The sequence below is a fragment of the Schistocerca gregaria genome, chromosome 2 (assembly GCF_023897955.1).
Source record: "Schistocerca gregaria isolate iqSchGreg1 chromosome 2, iqSchGreg1.2, whole genome shotgun sequence".
NCBI classification, from domain to species: Eukaryota; Metazoa; Arthropoda; class Insecta; order Orthoptera; family Acrididae; genus Schistocerca; species Schistocerca gregaria.
The window spans coordinates 812,366,131-812,382,663 of NC_064921.1; the positions used below are offsets into that span (position 1 = coordinate 812,366,131).

A 16,533-nucleotide genomic window follows, 5' to 3' on the forward strand; every position below is an offset into this window, starting at 1 on the left:
GGGTGAGGTTCTAGAATAGATCTGTGGTTTCTAATTGGGATTGGAAGTTATAATGGAGTCTGGAATGGACAGGATCACTACAGCCAGTTTTGGATGTGGGAGAGTCAGATGATTTGTGGATTCTTTCAGTTAGGTAATCGGTGTGGTTCATCAGAACAATGACTAAGCCTTTGTCATTTGAGGGGAAGTCTGTTCTAAGAATGTGGTTAACGACTCTTTCTTCTGGCAAGACGTTGGTGTTCTAGGGACAAGATCTAAAAATGTAAGGTGCGGCCAGATTGGAGATACGGAATTCCTGAAAGGTAACCAAGGAGCTGGATGGTAGTTGGAGGTGGTCATAATTAGACAAAGGTATGAACTGGCAGATGACAGTTCAGTGTTAGCTTTCAGTTACTTTTTGTTACAGATGTTGGTGACAAGCATTTTTTTTTTTTTTACTATAGGAACCACATGAAAGAGACCAGATTTTTGACCAGTCCAATATGACTTCATTCTGGTGTAGAGCTGAAAGTGTGGCTTTTGGGAAGGATTACTACTTCTGTGAAACTGAGATTCTCAATGGATTGGCTGACAACAGTGCTCCAGGTCAAGATGGCATGAGTTATGAAGCAACTATTGAAACTGATTATGTTGTGCTTGAGTTTGAAAGTATAATCAGAACTTTTCTTACGTAAACAACTCTGAGTCTAACTGAAAAATAACAGAGGAACCCACAGTGACATACCTAATTCAAATGTCAAAATGTGTCAGATATAGTACATATGGTACATATCGGATTGTTTTGTGGAAAAATGTATTTTTTAGTACATGAATAATGTCTTAGTCATTGGAATTAAACACAAAAAGATTAATAATTGTCCATTGTAATCTTAATTTCTCATATAATAATACTGAACATCTCAATGATAATAACATGATATATGAATCAAATCTCATAAAAGTATGCATGAATTCCAGAAACAGCAAAATAGACAAAAAATAATGAAAATCTCAGTTATAAAACCTCCACTTATTGACATGAGCAATAAGTTTTATTAAGCAATAATATTTACATATGTCTTGATGTATGTAGGTTTTATGTATGTGACTGTCTATTTACAATAATGATATTCGAGGCAGTAAATACAAATTCATATAAATTCTTGAGATTCACATTGATTTGAAAGACGCAAATAAAACTTTGCATCTAAATTTAAAGCACATGAGAACATTAAACAAGTATTACAAGTAACTTTTTTCCATTACAACTGAATTAAAATGCTTCTGATCTATCAAAGAAATGGTAACTCTAATTTTCATATCACAGTATGACAAAGACCAGCTACATTTAAATTACATTACATATGTGTCACTACATCTTTGGTTTCACTTATATTTATTTTTTCACATGGCTTGTTATTATCGCCAGCTGCTACAGATTCTTTTGCCCAGAGCTGCCTTTCTGATGATCCCAAAACACCAAAAATTAAAGCAGCTGTGACATAAACTGCAGCAGCAATGAAGAAAACAATTCTCCACTCTTCAGCAGTCTGAAAAAAGAACTCAAATCACTAATTGTTGACTTGTACTGAAAAGCAATCAGCATGCCTCTAAGTGACAATAACTTTCTGGAATAAAAATCTGTCAGTTTGTAAAGTTAGTGTATTCTTGATAGAGGAGCTTTCAATGTCTTTTTGAGAATATGTTTGGGAGTATAGAGTAGGTTAGATCTAGTCGCTAAAACTGTTCCTTCCTTTAAGTGTGGACACTGTAATATGTTTATACAAGAGAATGTGTGACCACAAGAATGTACCTAGGGAATCTTAGAAGACAGGGAGAGTCAGTAGCCACTACAAATTCTGGTTTCCAAACTGATCCAGAATAAAGATAGCATATAGCCAAAGTCTTACAGTTTTGTTAAAGATGGGATTATAACTAGTATTAATACAAACTATAAAATACTACCTAACAACTTGTTTGGTGTATCTATTTTCATACCTACTGTCACTTTGAATGCTCAGTGAAACTTCTGCAATTTTTATTGCTAAATGACTGAACAAAGGTAGTATTACTAAAACTTACCTTGTTCCGGACAATAAAGCCAGCTACAACTGGTGCAATCATTCCAGATAAATTTGCCACAGTGGAAGAAATTCCAGATAATATGCTGCTATGTAATGGGGACAGATCCATAAACAATGAGCTGTAGAAATAAAAGCCTAAGTTAGTTTAAAGCACAACAAAAATACAGTGCAAACAAAGTATGTGTAACACAGAACAGACCTCATCACCTTGTACAGAATAATAAATATAAATAAGCATCGTTCTGGTTCATTTTTATAACACCTCCAATCAATTGCCCAATGTCCTTCAGACCCACTTCCTCATTCCTCATACATCTTACTAACTGTATTCTAGCCCACAAATATTTGTCCTTTGAATGGCAGGTATACAAACACATCTGCAGCACAACCATGGGCACCTGCACTGCAACCTCATATGCCAACTTGTTGATGGACCATCTAGAGGGGACCTTCCTAGCCTCCCAAAACGACAAACTGTAGTCTGGCCAAGGTTTATTGATGATATCTTTATGATCTAGAATGAAGGCCAAGACACCCTACCTTCATTCCTTTATAACCACAACACCTTTCCAATTTGCTTCACCTGATTCTCTTCAACCCAGCATCCCAGCTTATTAAATGTTGACCTCATTCTCTCTGATGGTTCCATCTGCACCTCTGTCCACATTAAACCCTCCAACTACCAGTAATACCTGCACTTCAAGTACTGTCATCCCTTTCACATACAAATATCCCTCCCACACAGCCTGGCCACCTGGGCACAGCATATCTGCAGTGACAAGAAATCCCTTGCTCAGTATGCTGAGGGTCTCACCAAGGCCTTCACAGACAGGCACTGTCCCCCAGACCTAGTGCACAAACAGAACTCCTGTGTCATTTCCCCTCACACCTCAAATTCTTCCACCACTGCCAAGAACCAACCACAGAGGAGCGGGACCTTCATCACCCGATACCACCCCAGACTGGAACAATTGAACCACATCCTTCACCAGCACTTCGATTACCTATCATCATGCCCTCCATAACATACTAGTCCTTCTCTAAGCCACTCCCATCCCAACACCTTGTCACAAGGATCATATCCCTGTAGAAAACCCAGGTTCAAAACCTACTGATCTGCCCAATCCATCCACCTAGCATTTCCTATTCCAGTCCTTTCACAGGTTTATCCTACCTGATCAGGGGCTGGGCCACCTGTGAAAGCAGCCATGTCATTACCAGCTCTGCTGCAATTATTGTACAGCTTTCTATATTGGTATGACTACCAACCAGCTGACCACGAGGCTGAATGGCCACTGCCAAACTGTGAGCAACAGCAAAGTAGACCATCCTGTGGTACAACATGCAGCTGAACATAACATGCTTGATTTCAATGGCTGCTTTGCTATCTGAGCCATCTGGATCCTCCCCTCCACTGCCAGTTTTATGAACTGCGCAGATGGGTGTTATCCTTGCAAAACATTCTCTGCTCTCCTAAGTATCCCGGCCTCAACCTACAGTAACATACCACCCACACATTCCATCCAACAGTTTCTGCTCTGTCTGTCCTAATAACCTTCTCCCCTTTTTTGTATCTCACCCTCTTTGTTTGCTGCCGTCTGCAATATACCACCTATCTTTCCCCACTCCTTTTTTGCTCCATTTTCTCCACATCCATGCCCAACAACTTCCTGATACTGTGCCTGTTGGCATTCTAGCCCCTGTACACTCCACCAGACAGTTCTCCTCTCTGCCCCACCCTTACACTGCTTTCCCTTCCCCTACCCCTTCAGATTACTGCTTCCATACCATGTGATAGTTGCGTTAGTGTTGGCGATATAGTGTGTGTTAGGTGTTCTTGCTTGTGTGAATGAATGCTGCGTGTTTCTCTTTTTCTGATGAAGACTGTTGCTGAAAGCTTTGTGTGTCTTTTAATTGTGCCTGTCTGCAACTTAATGTTTTGTCTTTATGGTAAGTAGCACTCTTTCTTTTCCCACATTGTTTACAAAAATATCTTAGATAAAAAGAAAGAGATTTTAATACTGATATAAGAAAGTAAATGAACAAGTAGAATATCTGAAGATGTGTTAAGATTATCAGAATATCACTTGGAAATACAGACGTCAGTATTATTAATAAGTCTTTGTTGTTACACATGTAAAAACTCCTATCTGAAAAGAAAAACAATGTGTTCATATAAATATAAAGCTGCCAATAAGAGATTAAAAGCAACTATTGATATAACTGAGGAAACAGTACTGTTTCAAAAGTAGAAGTTGTCTTGTTAGTTATGTTGTATTTAACTTTAGTTGGCACAAATGTTTTATAGCAGTTAAACAATATTTTCTTATTAATTAAGTTTGTAGCAGCTGATAACTTCATTAATTTATATTTTTCTCTCATACATCTTCCCAGAAGATTCACATTAAAGATCTGACGTACCAAATGTAATAAATGTGTAAATAAACAAAAAAAATTGAATTTAGTTCACAAACTGAAACATCAGGAGGAAAACTGAAGATTAGTAGTATATCTAAAAGGAAGAAGAAGAATGCTTGTTTACAAGCTGGGAGAATAAGAGGCTGTTGCATTATGAGTAGCAAGAACATTGATTAAAAAGTCCACTATGCTGTACCTATTGCAATTGCCTATTATGTCATCAGAAAAGGGAAAAGGGTTAGTAAAAATGCAAAAATAATACAAAAGATACAAAGCCAACATGTACTCTAGTTTGGAAGAGGCTTAAATAAAAGATACTGAGTCACAAGTATTTACACATCCTTGATTGTATATTAGACAACATATCTAAGTAATTAATTTATAACAATAATGGATGTTCCTGGTAGGAGCAATATGTAAAATAAGGGAAAGGCAACAACTTACCTATATAATTTATTAACATAATGATATATATGTATTATTATATAATTGTGTACATTGTGAGTCGACAGTCATGTTCCATAGGACAAAATCTACATTGGTGATTCAGTAGTCTTGGCCCATAAGACAAAGTTGTAATTATCTGAGAAAGTGAAAATATGAAGAGATGAGTGCATGCTACAGATGTGCTTTAATCATACAAACAAAGGTTACATCAAACTTCCAGGCAGATTAAAACTGTGTGTCAGACCAAGACTCGAACTCAGGACCTTTGCCTTTCATGGGCAAGTGCTCTACCAACTGAACTACCCAAGCACGACTCATGCACTGTCCTCACAGCTTTAATTCCACCAGTACCTCATCTCCTACCTTCCAAACTTCACAGAAGATCTCCTTCGCAGGAGAGCTTCTGTGAAGTTTGGAAGGTAGGAGAGCTTCTGTGAAGTTTGGAAGGTAGGAGACGAGGTACTGGTGGAATTAAAGCTGTGAGGATGGGGCATAAGTCGTGCTTGGGTAGCTCAGTTGGTAGAGCACTTGCCTGCAAAAGGCTAAGGTCCCGAGTTCGAGCCTCGGTCCGACACACAGTTTTAATCTGCCAGGAAATTTCATATCAGCTCACACTCCACTGTAGAGTGAAAATTTCATTCTAGAAAATGTTATACCATTGGTCAACAAAGACATGAACACAGTAAAATGCAACCAGCATTGCTGACAAGTTGTTCGCATGTACCTCTAACAAACAGGGAGTTCAAACTGACTGTCATCCTGCTGATGCCACATCTGAACACAGTGACAGACAGTGCTGGACTCTGACCATAATATCACTGTTGGTATTTCTGTACAGGTCCTAGTGATATTTTCCTGCAGGTCAATTAATGTTCTTGTTTTTGGGTGTAGAATGTAGACTTGACATTCCTCCCAAAGGAAAAAGTGCAGTGGTGCCTATTCCATTGGACCCCACATGCCAGTCCAGTAGCTAGGAAAAACCCCTTCCAGAAGTTGGCTAATGTTTCATTCAAAGTGTGGCGGTGCACCGTCCTGCTGAAAGAAAAACCTACATCTCTGTTTGAGAGGCCGATAGGTAGTCCAGATAGGGTAGCAATGTTTCCTCAAGATGATGTCTGTAGTATGCAGCACTGAGCATGCCATTAAAACATATGAAACCAATGAGGGCATCCTCATATATGCACACCACTCATTGAACCTAGGGTTAGCCTGCTGTATGCCCCTATAGGGAGATGGGGAGTGTTGTTGGTCTGATGGATGGCATTGTGTCTATTCATTCTCCTGTTTCTAATTAACCCATCCCTTCCAAGATTAGGGGACTGATGACCTCAGATGTTAGGCCCCATAGTGCTTAGAGCCATATGAGCCTTCCAGGTTTAAAAAAAAAAAAGTTGGATAAGAAAAAATATAAATTCAAATTCTTAAACACTTTTGTGTCAGAATAACCTGACACATAAAGGTACAATGGTATTTGGTGGGAAATGGAGTTATAAATTGTCTGTAAACTGGTTATTACAGGAAAAATCAGATATATATGTATACTCATCTTAATTTAATGTTGAAACAGTGCCTCAGCTACTCAAACAGCTTTTCTGCAAAGGGACGATTTCCAGAAAGGCCCAGATTTCTACCATGTTTATGTGAAGATGCCTAGTTGTCGAAAATAATCCTTAACAATGAAGTTCCATTAGTAATCATTAACAGGCAGGAAAATAATCGCGCTGACCAGAAATTAAACTCCTTCTTTCTATCTCATAAAAATATTTGTTCTTTCCAAAATTGATGGCTAACACACACACGATACAAACTTCTCTTCACAAAATAAAGTTACATTTTACTTTAATGTGTGCTATTTTTAGCCAATCCAAATCAGTTCAGGATTCTACCAGTACCAAAGACAGATACTCACCTTCTTCAACTAAATCACAACTTTTCATGCCATCAGAGCAAAGGTGATACATTACAAAGAGTTTAACACTAGATGGAAATATTGATCTATGATAACATTAACGTAAATGACAATATTTGAATCATACATATATTTTGTAAAATACAAAAGATCAGGTAAAATTTTTGAGTATTGAGAGGCTCTAATCAGACATCTGTGTCACCATCTACCCTGGTAGAAGTCACAAAGGGAAAGCTTTGTTTCATGTTCAAACAGAAACTGGTTTCATCACTGAAGGAAATGTAAGCTTCAATGTTCTGCTGGTGTGTGAATCTTTCTTCAAACCATCCACAGAACTGCACCCACCTGTCAGTATCATCACCATGAAGTTCTTTCACAAAGTGGATTTGATCGGGATGGAAATGGTTAGAGGACAGCGTTCTGGACATGGACGCCTGGCTGATGCCATGCCATGTTCCTTGTTGACATTAGGTAGTACAGCTGCTGATTGCGTAACCCCAATTGCTGTGCGTGGTCATTCAGAATGTCTTTTGTCATGTAAATGCCTGTAGACTTGAACCATTTCATCAAACAGCCAATCATTCTGTGATTAAGTTAATGTTGGTTCTCCTGTTACTGCTTCCCACTGACTCATACCTGCTGCATAGATGAGAACCATTTCAGTCTGCTCCTGGCATATGTAAATTGCTGTATGAGTCACTACAATGTAGAACAGCACCACTACACAGCTGTGATAATTGATGTCCCTTTAATATTCTCCAACAGACTGCATTAATCAACTACTCACAACCAGCCATGTTGTACTATGCACTGCACTAAATAATCACTATTGGCAGTGTGGTTGTGGTGGGTCATTCCTCTGTTTGCAGTTTTTGCTGTGTCTACTAATATCAGATTTGTCCTATGAGACATTACTTTTGAATCACTCTGTATATTTTATTATATTAATATGTTTATTACACAATACATATAATTAATTAATTTGTTTTTTACATAGATTCCTGTATGTACCTACCACAGAGCTGTATAGCATAATGCACCTGCCCCCAGACACATTGTTAGACACAGTGCAACTGCTGTAGGTATCCTGAGATAAGAAGCTAGCACTAAAAGTGCAGCCTGTGTGATAAATGATCCACAAAGAAACAACTTTCGCAACTGTAAACACAAAATTTGATCAGTTAAGCATTCACAATACAAACAGTACACATGCAAAAAACTAGTAATTTCATTTCCTGCCACTAAAGTATGCTGACTGTATTATAAACTAAGTACAAATTAACAAAATGAAAGAATTCACTGAACATTATTTCGATTTTTTAAAATCTAGTAAAATGTTAATGTGTTTTCTAATATGCACAAATGTTTATGTAAATACATAAAATTTATCTGATGTGTATGTGTGTAGCACTACCTTCATATAACAGAGTGTGCCACATCACAGCTACACTTTGTGGTGTAGGCATGTGTACAGGGTGTACATAAAGTCTGGGAACACTTTCAATTATTTATTGCACAAGAACTAAACATTGTACAGATGCCATACATATTGTATTTCGAAGAGAAACTCTGAAAGTTTTTTTTTTTCCAATATGCGAACCATGAGTGGCCCGGCAGATGTCAATACAGTAATCAAATTCTTGCCATACCTGTCCCAGCATGGCATTGTTGACTATGGAAGTCACTTCCCATATTCTCTCACAAAGCTCTGATATATCATGTGGTAGAGGCGGTACATACACCAGATCTTTAATGTGTACCCACAGAAAAAGTCACAAGGCGTGAGATCTGGTGATTGGGGAGGCCATTTCATGAAACAGCTGTCCCCTTCTGCAGCACGGCCGATACATCGATGCAGCAGCTCAGTGTTCAGGTACCCATGAACTTCACGCTGAAAATCGGGTGGAGCCCCATCCTGCTGAAAGATGAACGGAGAGTCCGATTGCATTTGAGGCATCAGCCAATGCTCCAAAATCCAAGTAGGGATATTCAGTGACAGTGCTCTCGGTGAAGTGCTCTCACATTTGAACTCGCCATGATTGCAACTAGCACTCACTATCAGCAAATTTCCAAACTACTCTGTGGCAGTATACATGGAAAAAAAATAACTTTCAGGGTTTTTCTTTAAAATGACATATGTATGATATCTTTAAAATGTTTGGTTCTTGTGCAATAAATAATTGAAAGTGTTCCTGGATTTCATGTACACCCTGTATATGTCTCAAATAACTAAATTACTGCATTAGATCAAGAATTTAGTCCCATATCAAAGTGCAGTGAAATCTACATTTATTTTGCATTTCAGTGCAGCAATCCTTTGCAACTGAAGTGAAATCAGTAAATATAATATAACCATTCATCACTGAATTGATGATATGTAGCTCAATCTCACTGTTGAAAGAAAATTAACTGACAGAGACTGGATGACAGGCTTTGAGTCTTTTGTGTATTTTCTGATACTGTCTTAGAATTATACCCATGCCCAGAACCTGTACTCTCCTTTCCCTTCATTCTTCTTCCCTCATACATACCTCTCCTTCACCTTCTCCTCTCCCTGTTCATATGTTAACCATCAGTGGTTGGGCAGTATATTGTTTTTTATATTACTGTGTATGTGTATGAAATCTAAGGATGCAAAAACTCAGTACCAGCACACTTCCTCCTCTTCTCGAGAAGCACGAAGATGGCTGCTGATTTCATTATGTCCATGTTACTGTCACTATTTTCTACAAAAACTATGGAAGGGATTGCATCTTAAACCAGGGCACTAGTGAAAACTCTAGTTGACAAAACTGTATGCAACCACCTCATCTTCAGTTACTTTCTGAGAAATAAAATTAGTCTTGCCACCTGTCTACGATTCAAGGGTCATAACAATTAGGCTATGTAAAACATAGCATTAACACCTACAATTCCTTAATAGACATTCACAATATGTGGTACAGCCTTCTATTTATAGTGTTTTAGTCAAAGACTATCTACGTGATTGTCTACCCACCTCATTATCTACCTGATTGTCTACCCACCTCATTGAACTCCATAACTTCTATAAAATTTTCCTAAAGGAAAATCCACATATATATGTGTGAAACAGTTTACAACCTGTTGGTGTATTCCCTTTTACACATATACACCATACACAGAGAAATACATGCAATAGTGAATTACTTAAGTGTAGCAGCAGAAATAATCACATTCTTTTACGTTACATATGCTACAGGTTTATAAATACAAAATTGTCCTTAGAATATTATTGATAAAGTAACTTGATGGGATGTAGTACCTTATTTCTCGAGACTAATCTGCTGGTTTGCTTTGATTGTAAATATGATATTGACTGCTTTCACTGTCAAATATCTCTGTTTTGACTATCTCTTATTTGAACTTACATCTTCTGGAGCATCATTTTCTAACATAAACATTTTTTTATTATTTTTTGTCCCCCCTTTCTTTTCCCCTTTTCTAATTTTGTGCTACACCCTTCATTAATGTATCTTTTTTTTCTTCCATTTCCTCTTTATGTACATTGCTTTTACATATTTTATATATATCCTTTTCTACACTACTGATTCTTTCTATGGCAGAGGATCAGAAAGTAATGCACAATAATTTTTTCCCCTGGTACCACAGCTGGTATGTTGAAATTTCATGATGATATTGTTTGAAATTAGCGCTAAAGAGGGTATTTTGTTTTCATGTGCAGCTCTAGTGAGAGAAGCCTGAACTATGAAACAAACATGTGCACACATTACTGTCATCAGCTTGTGAATAGCAGTGAAGTATAGTTTAATATTTGTGGGCTAAAGGGCCTAAATCAAATGAAATTCACAGGTAGAAGCATGCATTCTTCCAAAATGGCCATGTGAACCTTAGTGATTCGCCATGATCCAGGTGGCTGGTAACAGCTGCAACCCTCACATTGAGGCAGCAATTTCGAATGAATGGTGTGTGCAATTGTGGACCTTATTGCACCAGTTCAACACTTCCTATGGTGCAATATATGATACTGTTTGTGACAGACTGAAATTTTGTAAAGTTAGTGCTCGCTAGGTACCTACAAACCTAACAGACAACCATAAGGACCAGACAATGATGACAAGCATGAATCACTTAACATGTTATGCAGCAGAAGGGCATGACTTTATGAAAAGAACAGTCACTGGTGATGAGTCGTTGGTGTACCACTACATGCTGCATTAAAACTTTGGCTAAGTTGCATTATGTCCTCCATGAGAAACACCACAACATTGATACTGACAGTGTCAAACTTCTTCATGACAGTACTTGCCCCCATAGTGTACTCCTGTTCATGAGAAAATCATCAAATTTGGGTCCAAGTTGCTCCAGTGTCCACCATACACCATCCACCATCAGACGTTTGTCTGTTTAGTCCCAAGAAGAAATTCCTGGCCAGCCAACACTTTATGACAGATGTGAAAGTGAAATCAGCAGCCTGCAAATGGCTATACTGCAACCGATCAGACTTCAGATTTCTACAAACAGTGTGTATTCAAATTGGTACCACAATGGGAAAAATTTGTTGAGAATGTTGGTGACTATGTAAAAAAAGTAGGTAAAACATGCAAGTTCATTTGAGATTTTTAATTTTTTTTACATATTAAACTTTTTGATGGTAAAATTATTGTGTGTTACTTTATAATCTTCCCTTGTATATTACTGTTTCATCTGTCTGTACTTCTCACCCCAGTTGGATGCACTTTTATCATTGAAAAATCTGCTGCCATCACTACAAGAGAAATGTCCTGGTTTTCTTAAGTTCTAATTGTTGGTTAGTATTTTAAATTGTTAAGTTTAATGACCAGTTTTTTATTTTATCTCTTTTATCATGACATTTAGATGTTTTATTATACTGTAGGGATGCACTAGATGCATTTGTGTCTGCTGCTTGTCTGCCCTAGCAGACAATCACGTGGTCTGGCAGACGCCACAGTCAGGCAGATTCAGTGCCCCAAGAGACTGGCTTATAATACTGGCTGCATCGGAGATGCAGCATATCCTTGTAGTATTTTCATCAGAGAAATGTGCTGGCATGCAGCCCCCACAGTTCCTCCAGCATCTCTGCCCACATGCAGAGCCTGTGATTGTTCCCAAAACACTATCACAGGTTCCTACATCTGCACCTCACAATCCACATGACGTTAGCCACAAATGACTATACAAATGAGGATGTGGCAGCCGTTGTGGTGGACAGCCTTTTTGAATCACAAGCCCCCACACTGTCACTACCACTAAGCTGTGTTGCAATGCCCTCTGCACAATTCCCCACAAGCACAGGCCACATCAACGCCCAAGCACTCCAAATGCCATGAACCCTCCATGGACTTAGTGAGCTTACAGTTCACATGACTGTCAAGATGAGCAAACTGAAAATCCTGCCCCATGCTGTGCCCGCCCCATCTGATGATATCTGTGGCTGCCAATGCACACCCCCCCCTCTCTCAAACAACTAGTGATGGCTGGGATGTTTGACATTTTGGGTGCCAGTGATCTTTACTGGAACCAAAAAAGAACTTGCAGTGATGCTGGAAACTGCCAGACACCGTGTGCATGGTCCCCAAACACCAGTCGTGGCCAGCATTAGGCGCTCCTGGCTGCTCCGCTATTTCTCAGCACCTGTTTGTCCATAATTGTTGGAGTTCTTCCTCTCCAACAGCCCTACCTTCTTGACACTGGCTCTAATCTCTTCATCCATCCCTGTAAACTGTTACCCTCATCAGGCTTCACCTCCACACTGTGACAGACCTGACTACAACCACCAGCTGTGGTATATTGTCACCCCCTGTCCCCACTGGCGGTACAGTGGGGTGTTGCTACCACACCTGACTCACAACATAATATTCCAGAGGCCACTGCATGCCGTGCTACCATCTCTATCATCACCAGCAGACCCAGTCCTGATCACACTGCACTGCAGCCCTGAGAGCATCCACTGCGTCCATCAACCAAGTCTCTCCTCCTTGCAGGGGGTGAACTGTATGATGACTCACAGCTATGCATTTGCGCCCACCACCCATCTGCCCTAACATATGACATGTCACCCAGCAAGCAGTAAGCATCCTAGGAAAAGACTTTTCTCTGCTATGCACCTGTTTGCTGCAGCACCTGGATTTTACCTGAAAAGCATGTTATAGGAAGTGCTTGCAACTCCCAATACTTCCTGCACTGACACTGAGCTGCCCACAAGATAAGTGAAGCTATTAAATGTTTCTTACATGTTCAAGTTACTAATTTATAAGAACTTTACTGTTTGTGTGCAGTGTCATCTGACACCTCTGTGAACGAAGTAACCTGCTGCGGTATCAAGTGTGCAGCCGTTAGAGACAAAATCCTAAAACTGAGAGATTAGTTTGCCTATAGACCATGAGTTCATTATTGTTTCATGCAACAGCTTTGGTTATTGTACTTGTTTAGTCACTACATTTGTAAATTGTATACAATTTTGCATTGTTCCTTTTTGTTAGATTAGATACACTCATGTAAATCCAATTGTTCGTGTGTTGCACAGTTCTTCAATTCCTATATTAAATTAGTCACATTTGTTACATCACAACAATATTGATGATGGCCTGATCTTTCTGATGGATGATGGGCGCTCGTGACATGTACTGGTAAACCAAATGGTCCTAGTTTCCTCTGTTCACAGAAATTTTTGTATGAAATGATAATTAAATGAAGACCCCACCCTTGCGACATGCATTGATATACATCAATGGGGACAGTTGAAAATGTGTGCTATGACCGGAACTTGAACCCGGGATCTCCTACTTACATAGCTGATGCTCTGTCCATCTGAGCCAATGAGGGCACAGGGGACTGTGCGACTGCAGGGACTTATCCCTTGCACACCCCCTGTGAGACCCACATTCCCAACTTAATGTCCACACACTACATTCTTAGTGCCCCTGCATTTTTGTAAGTTTGCGTAACAGACTGTGATATTCCAATAAATGAACTGTTCAAAGCTGAACAATCTTTCATGACACATTTCCATGATGTACCATTCTCCTTTGGGCTGCTTGTGTAGCAATACTACTAGACCTGCATATCATATTCAATTAGGAAAAATTCCCCCACTATCCTCACTATTTAATTTTTGCATATTTACTTTTCTTTCTACTTTTTCTTCATTCTATTCTCGTGAGAAAAATGCAGATTTTGAAAGATTTTGCATATATAATTTTTGTAATAACCTATTTAGTTTCCATCAAATTTTTGTTTCAGTATTTTTATGGTTCTTTAGATCTTAAAACAGTTTTTCAACACCTTTCAGATTTATTTGATTACTTGACTCACCAGTGTGGGAGAAAGAACTTTCTTCTTATTTAAGTAGTCATACAAGTGACCTGAGATCTGAAGAACAATACACATCACTAAGTGGGGGAGAGCAGAAAGAAATCCTGTTTTCTGGAGATCAAAATTAAGAGTATCTGCAAAACAAATAGTAGGTCCACATTAACAAAGATACATGTATAATAAATCAGTGTACTGTATTCTTTGTTTATCATAATTGTAGACAACATACCACTCATAAAAGTAGGCAATTCTGTCAGAAACATGAAAAGTCCATAATTAGCTGCAAAATGTGATATGACAGTTGCAATGAATGGTGGTGATGAGAATATTTTAAGCCAAGGAGTTTTAATAGTCTGCAAAATAAAGAAACAATTTGAAATACTGTTTCAGTAAAATTTGAAAAATACTTTTCATTTGTCAGTACATATTATTAATTTTCCTCTTTAGTCTAACTTGTTTTTGTGAATTATTGTGTACTAAAGTATAGTTAAATTTTGAACTCTGTTCTTATATCTGTTAGTGTTTCAATAGAGCCCCTCTCCACTCTGGTAGTGCAGAGCATAAGTGGGACAGAGACTGTGCTTACAGACCATCGTCTTTGTAGAGATGTGCTTGACTCACCATACTGTGGCTGGGATGGGAACCAGACACAGGTGGATCATTTCTCATAACTGTGCTCTCCTGCTGGAGGTTGAATGTCTCATTTATTGCTGTGGTATAACTGTTACACAGTGGAAGTAACTTGACTAATGTTGTGACACAGTTCTGTAGGTGGTGTAATCACTGCAGTACAACATCATTGTGGTTATTGTTTACATCTGTGTGTCGGTTGTTGTACTGTCATATTTACTAGGTGGTCATCTTGAGTTGCATCTGTGATTCGATGCGGACAGTGCATTTCATTGGTGGACCTTGCATGGCATGCAGAGGAGTTGAAATGCAGATGGAACTAACGTATTCTTGTACCTGTGGGACAGATTGCTATGTTCATTGACTGTTGCTGGGGAACAGTGGTGTTCTCCTGGTCGATGAAATTGAGCCAAGTCACATCATCTCAGTGGCGGCCAGGTGAGGGCATAGCAGCATAGCTGAATGCCATGGTGCAGAGGGGAAATCAGCTTCAGAAGTAGTGGTTGTGTGAAGTTGTGATACCTTGGCATGGGGGTGAGTATGTTGTGATCAGTGAATGTCAGCTGAATTCATGCAGGCAAGTTCTTGCCATCGTGAGGTGAGCTGAGGTTGCGGCAAGGCCAGATGACTGCCATTATTGGCTATGTCAGTTGCATGTTGTCGACTGTATGAAATGGTGGTAGAGTGGGAAGGAACACCAGAGCACTGTTCAGTGGGTTGAGAAGCATGATCATGGAGACATTGATTGAACAAGTGTGGCGTGGTTGTGGCAAGGGGATCATTTTGTGAGTACAGGACAACTAATTGGGTACTGTGGAACTGTCTGGCACTGCTCTATATTTTTGTCTCTTGGAGATGCTGAATGCGTCACTGCAGAGTACTGAACATGTCCAGTAGATATTCCTTGTCCAGGCATGCTATTTCTTGGGTGCTGATGTAGGCAAAAACACTAAATCTGGAATGCATTTTCAGTCAGTAGCCTTGTTTGAATATGTGTCTGTAAGTGTCAAAAGTTCATCATGCAACTGATAACAGTGATAACTGATAACAGTGTTCATGAGTTTTGTGGGTCACTAACAAAGGAACTTAGATACAAATAGGTGTAGAATATGTGATACACAACCTGTATTTAGAGTAACAATGATTTTATATACGTGTACACAAAACATCAGAACATGATAGAGACACACCATGCACTAAACTATCAGTTACAGTCCACATAGTCACTCTAACTGGTCAATGATGTTACTGTTTCTATAGATTAATTTCAGTAATTATTATGAGCACCATAAGTACCTCTATTAGCTAATCAAGGAATTACTGCTGGACTTATGGTTATATATAAAAGTAAATGAATATAAAACTATTCAAAATGAAGTGCCAGGACTTAAAAAATGCAATCTTATAGTTACAGTTACAATTTATTGACTTGTTAGACCTTTATGCATGAAAAAGTATCAACAACTGATGTTAAATGAACATGAAAAGTAGTTATAGGATGGTTGTAATTTTCTTACATACATTTTAATGGATGATATTCACATTTATCTTACAAAGTTTAATGTGACATATGTAAAAATTTCACTCATCTCTTATTTATATAATTAACTGAGAGTAATTATCTTTATTCAGTAATTCCTTCATAATGTAGGAGTCTTGTATCAATGTACAGTGCTATAATTAACTGTGGGAAATTATTTTAATGCGGTAATTTATTTAAGGTACAGAAACAGTTTTCATTGATGAACAATT

General features: G+C 38.6%; 1 protein-coding gene across 2 annotated transcripts in view; it reads right to left on the bottom strand.

Moving 5' to 3' along the window:
• Positions 1–449: 449 nt before the first annotated feature.
• Positions 450–16,533, bottom strand: part of LOC126335119 (vesicular glutamate transporter 2.2-like) — a 169,485-nt gene continuing 153,401 nt past the window's right edge. For both annotated transcript variants that reach the window (XM_049998073.1, XM_049998071.1), the window contains 5 exons: positions 14,381–14,504; positions 14,152–14,285; positions 7,853–7,995; positions 2,062–2,182; positions 450–1,529 (listed from right to left, as the gene is read on the bottom strand). In XM_049998073.1, coding sequence (XP_049854030.1) covers positions 1,338–1,529; positions 2,062–2,182; positions 7,853–7,995; positions 14,152–14,285; positions 14,381–14,504 — 714 coding nt within the window. In that variant the 3' untranslated portion in view covers positions 450–1,337. The remainder of the gene's footprint in view (positions 1,530–2,061; positions 2,183–7,852; positions 7,996–14,151; positions 14,286–14,380; positions 14,505–16,533) is intronic.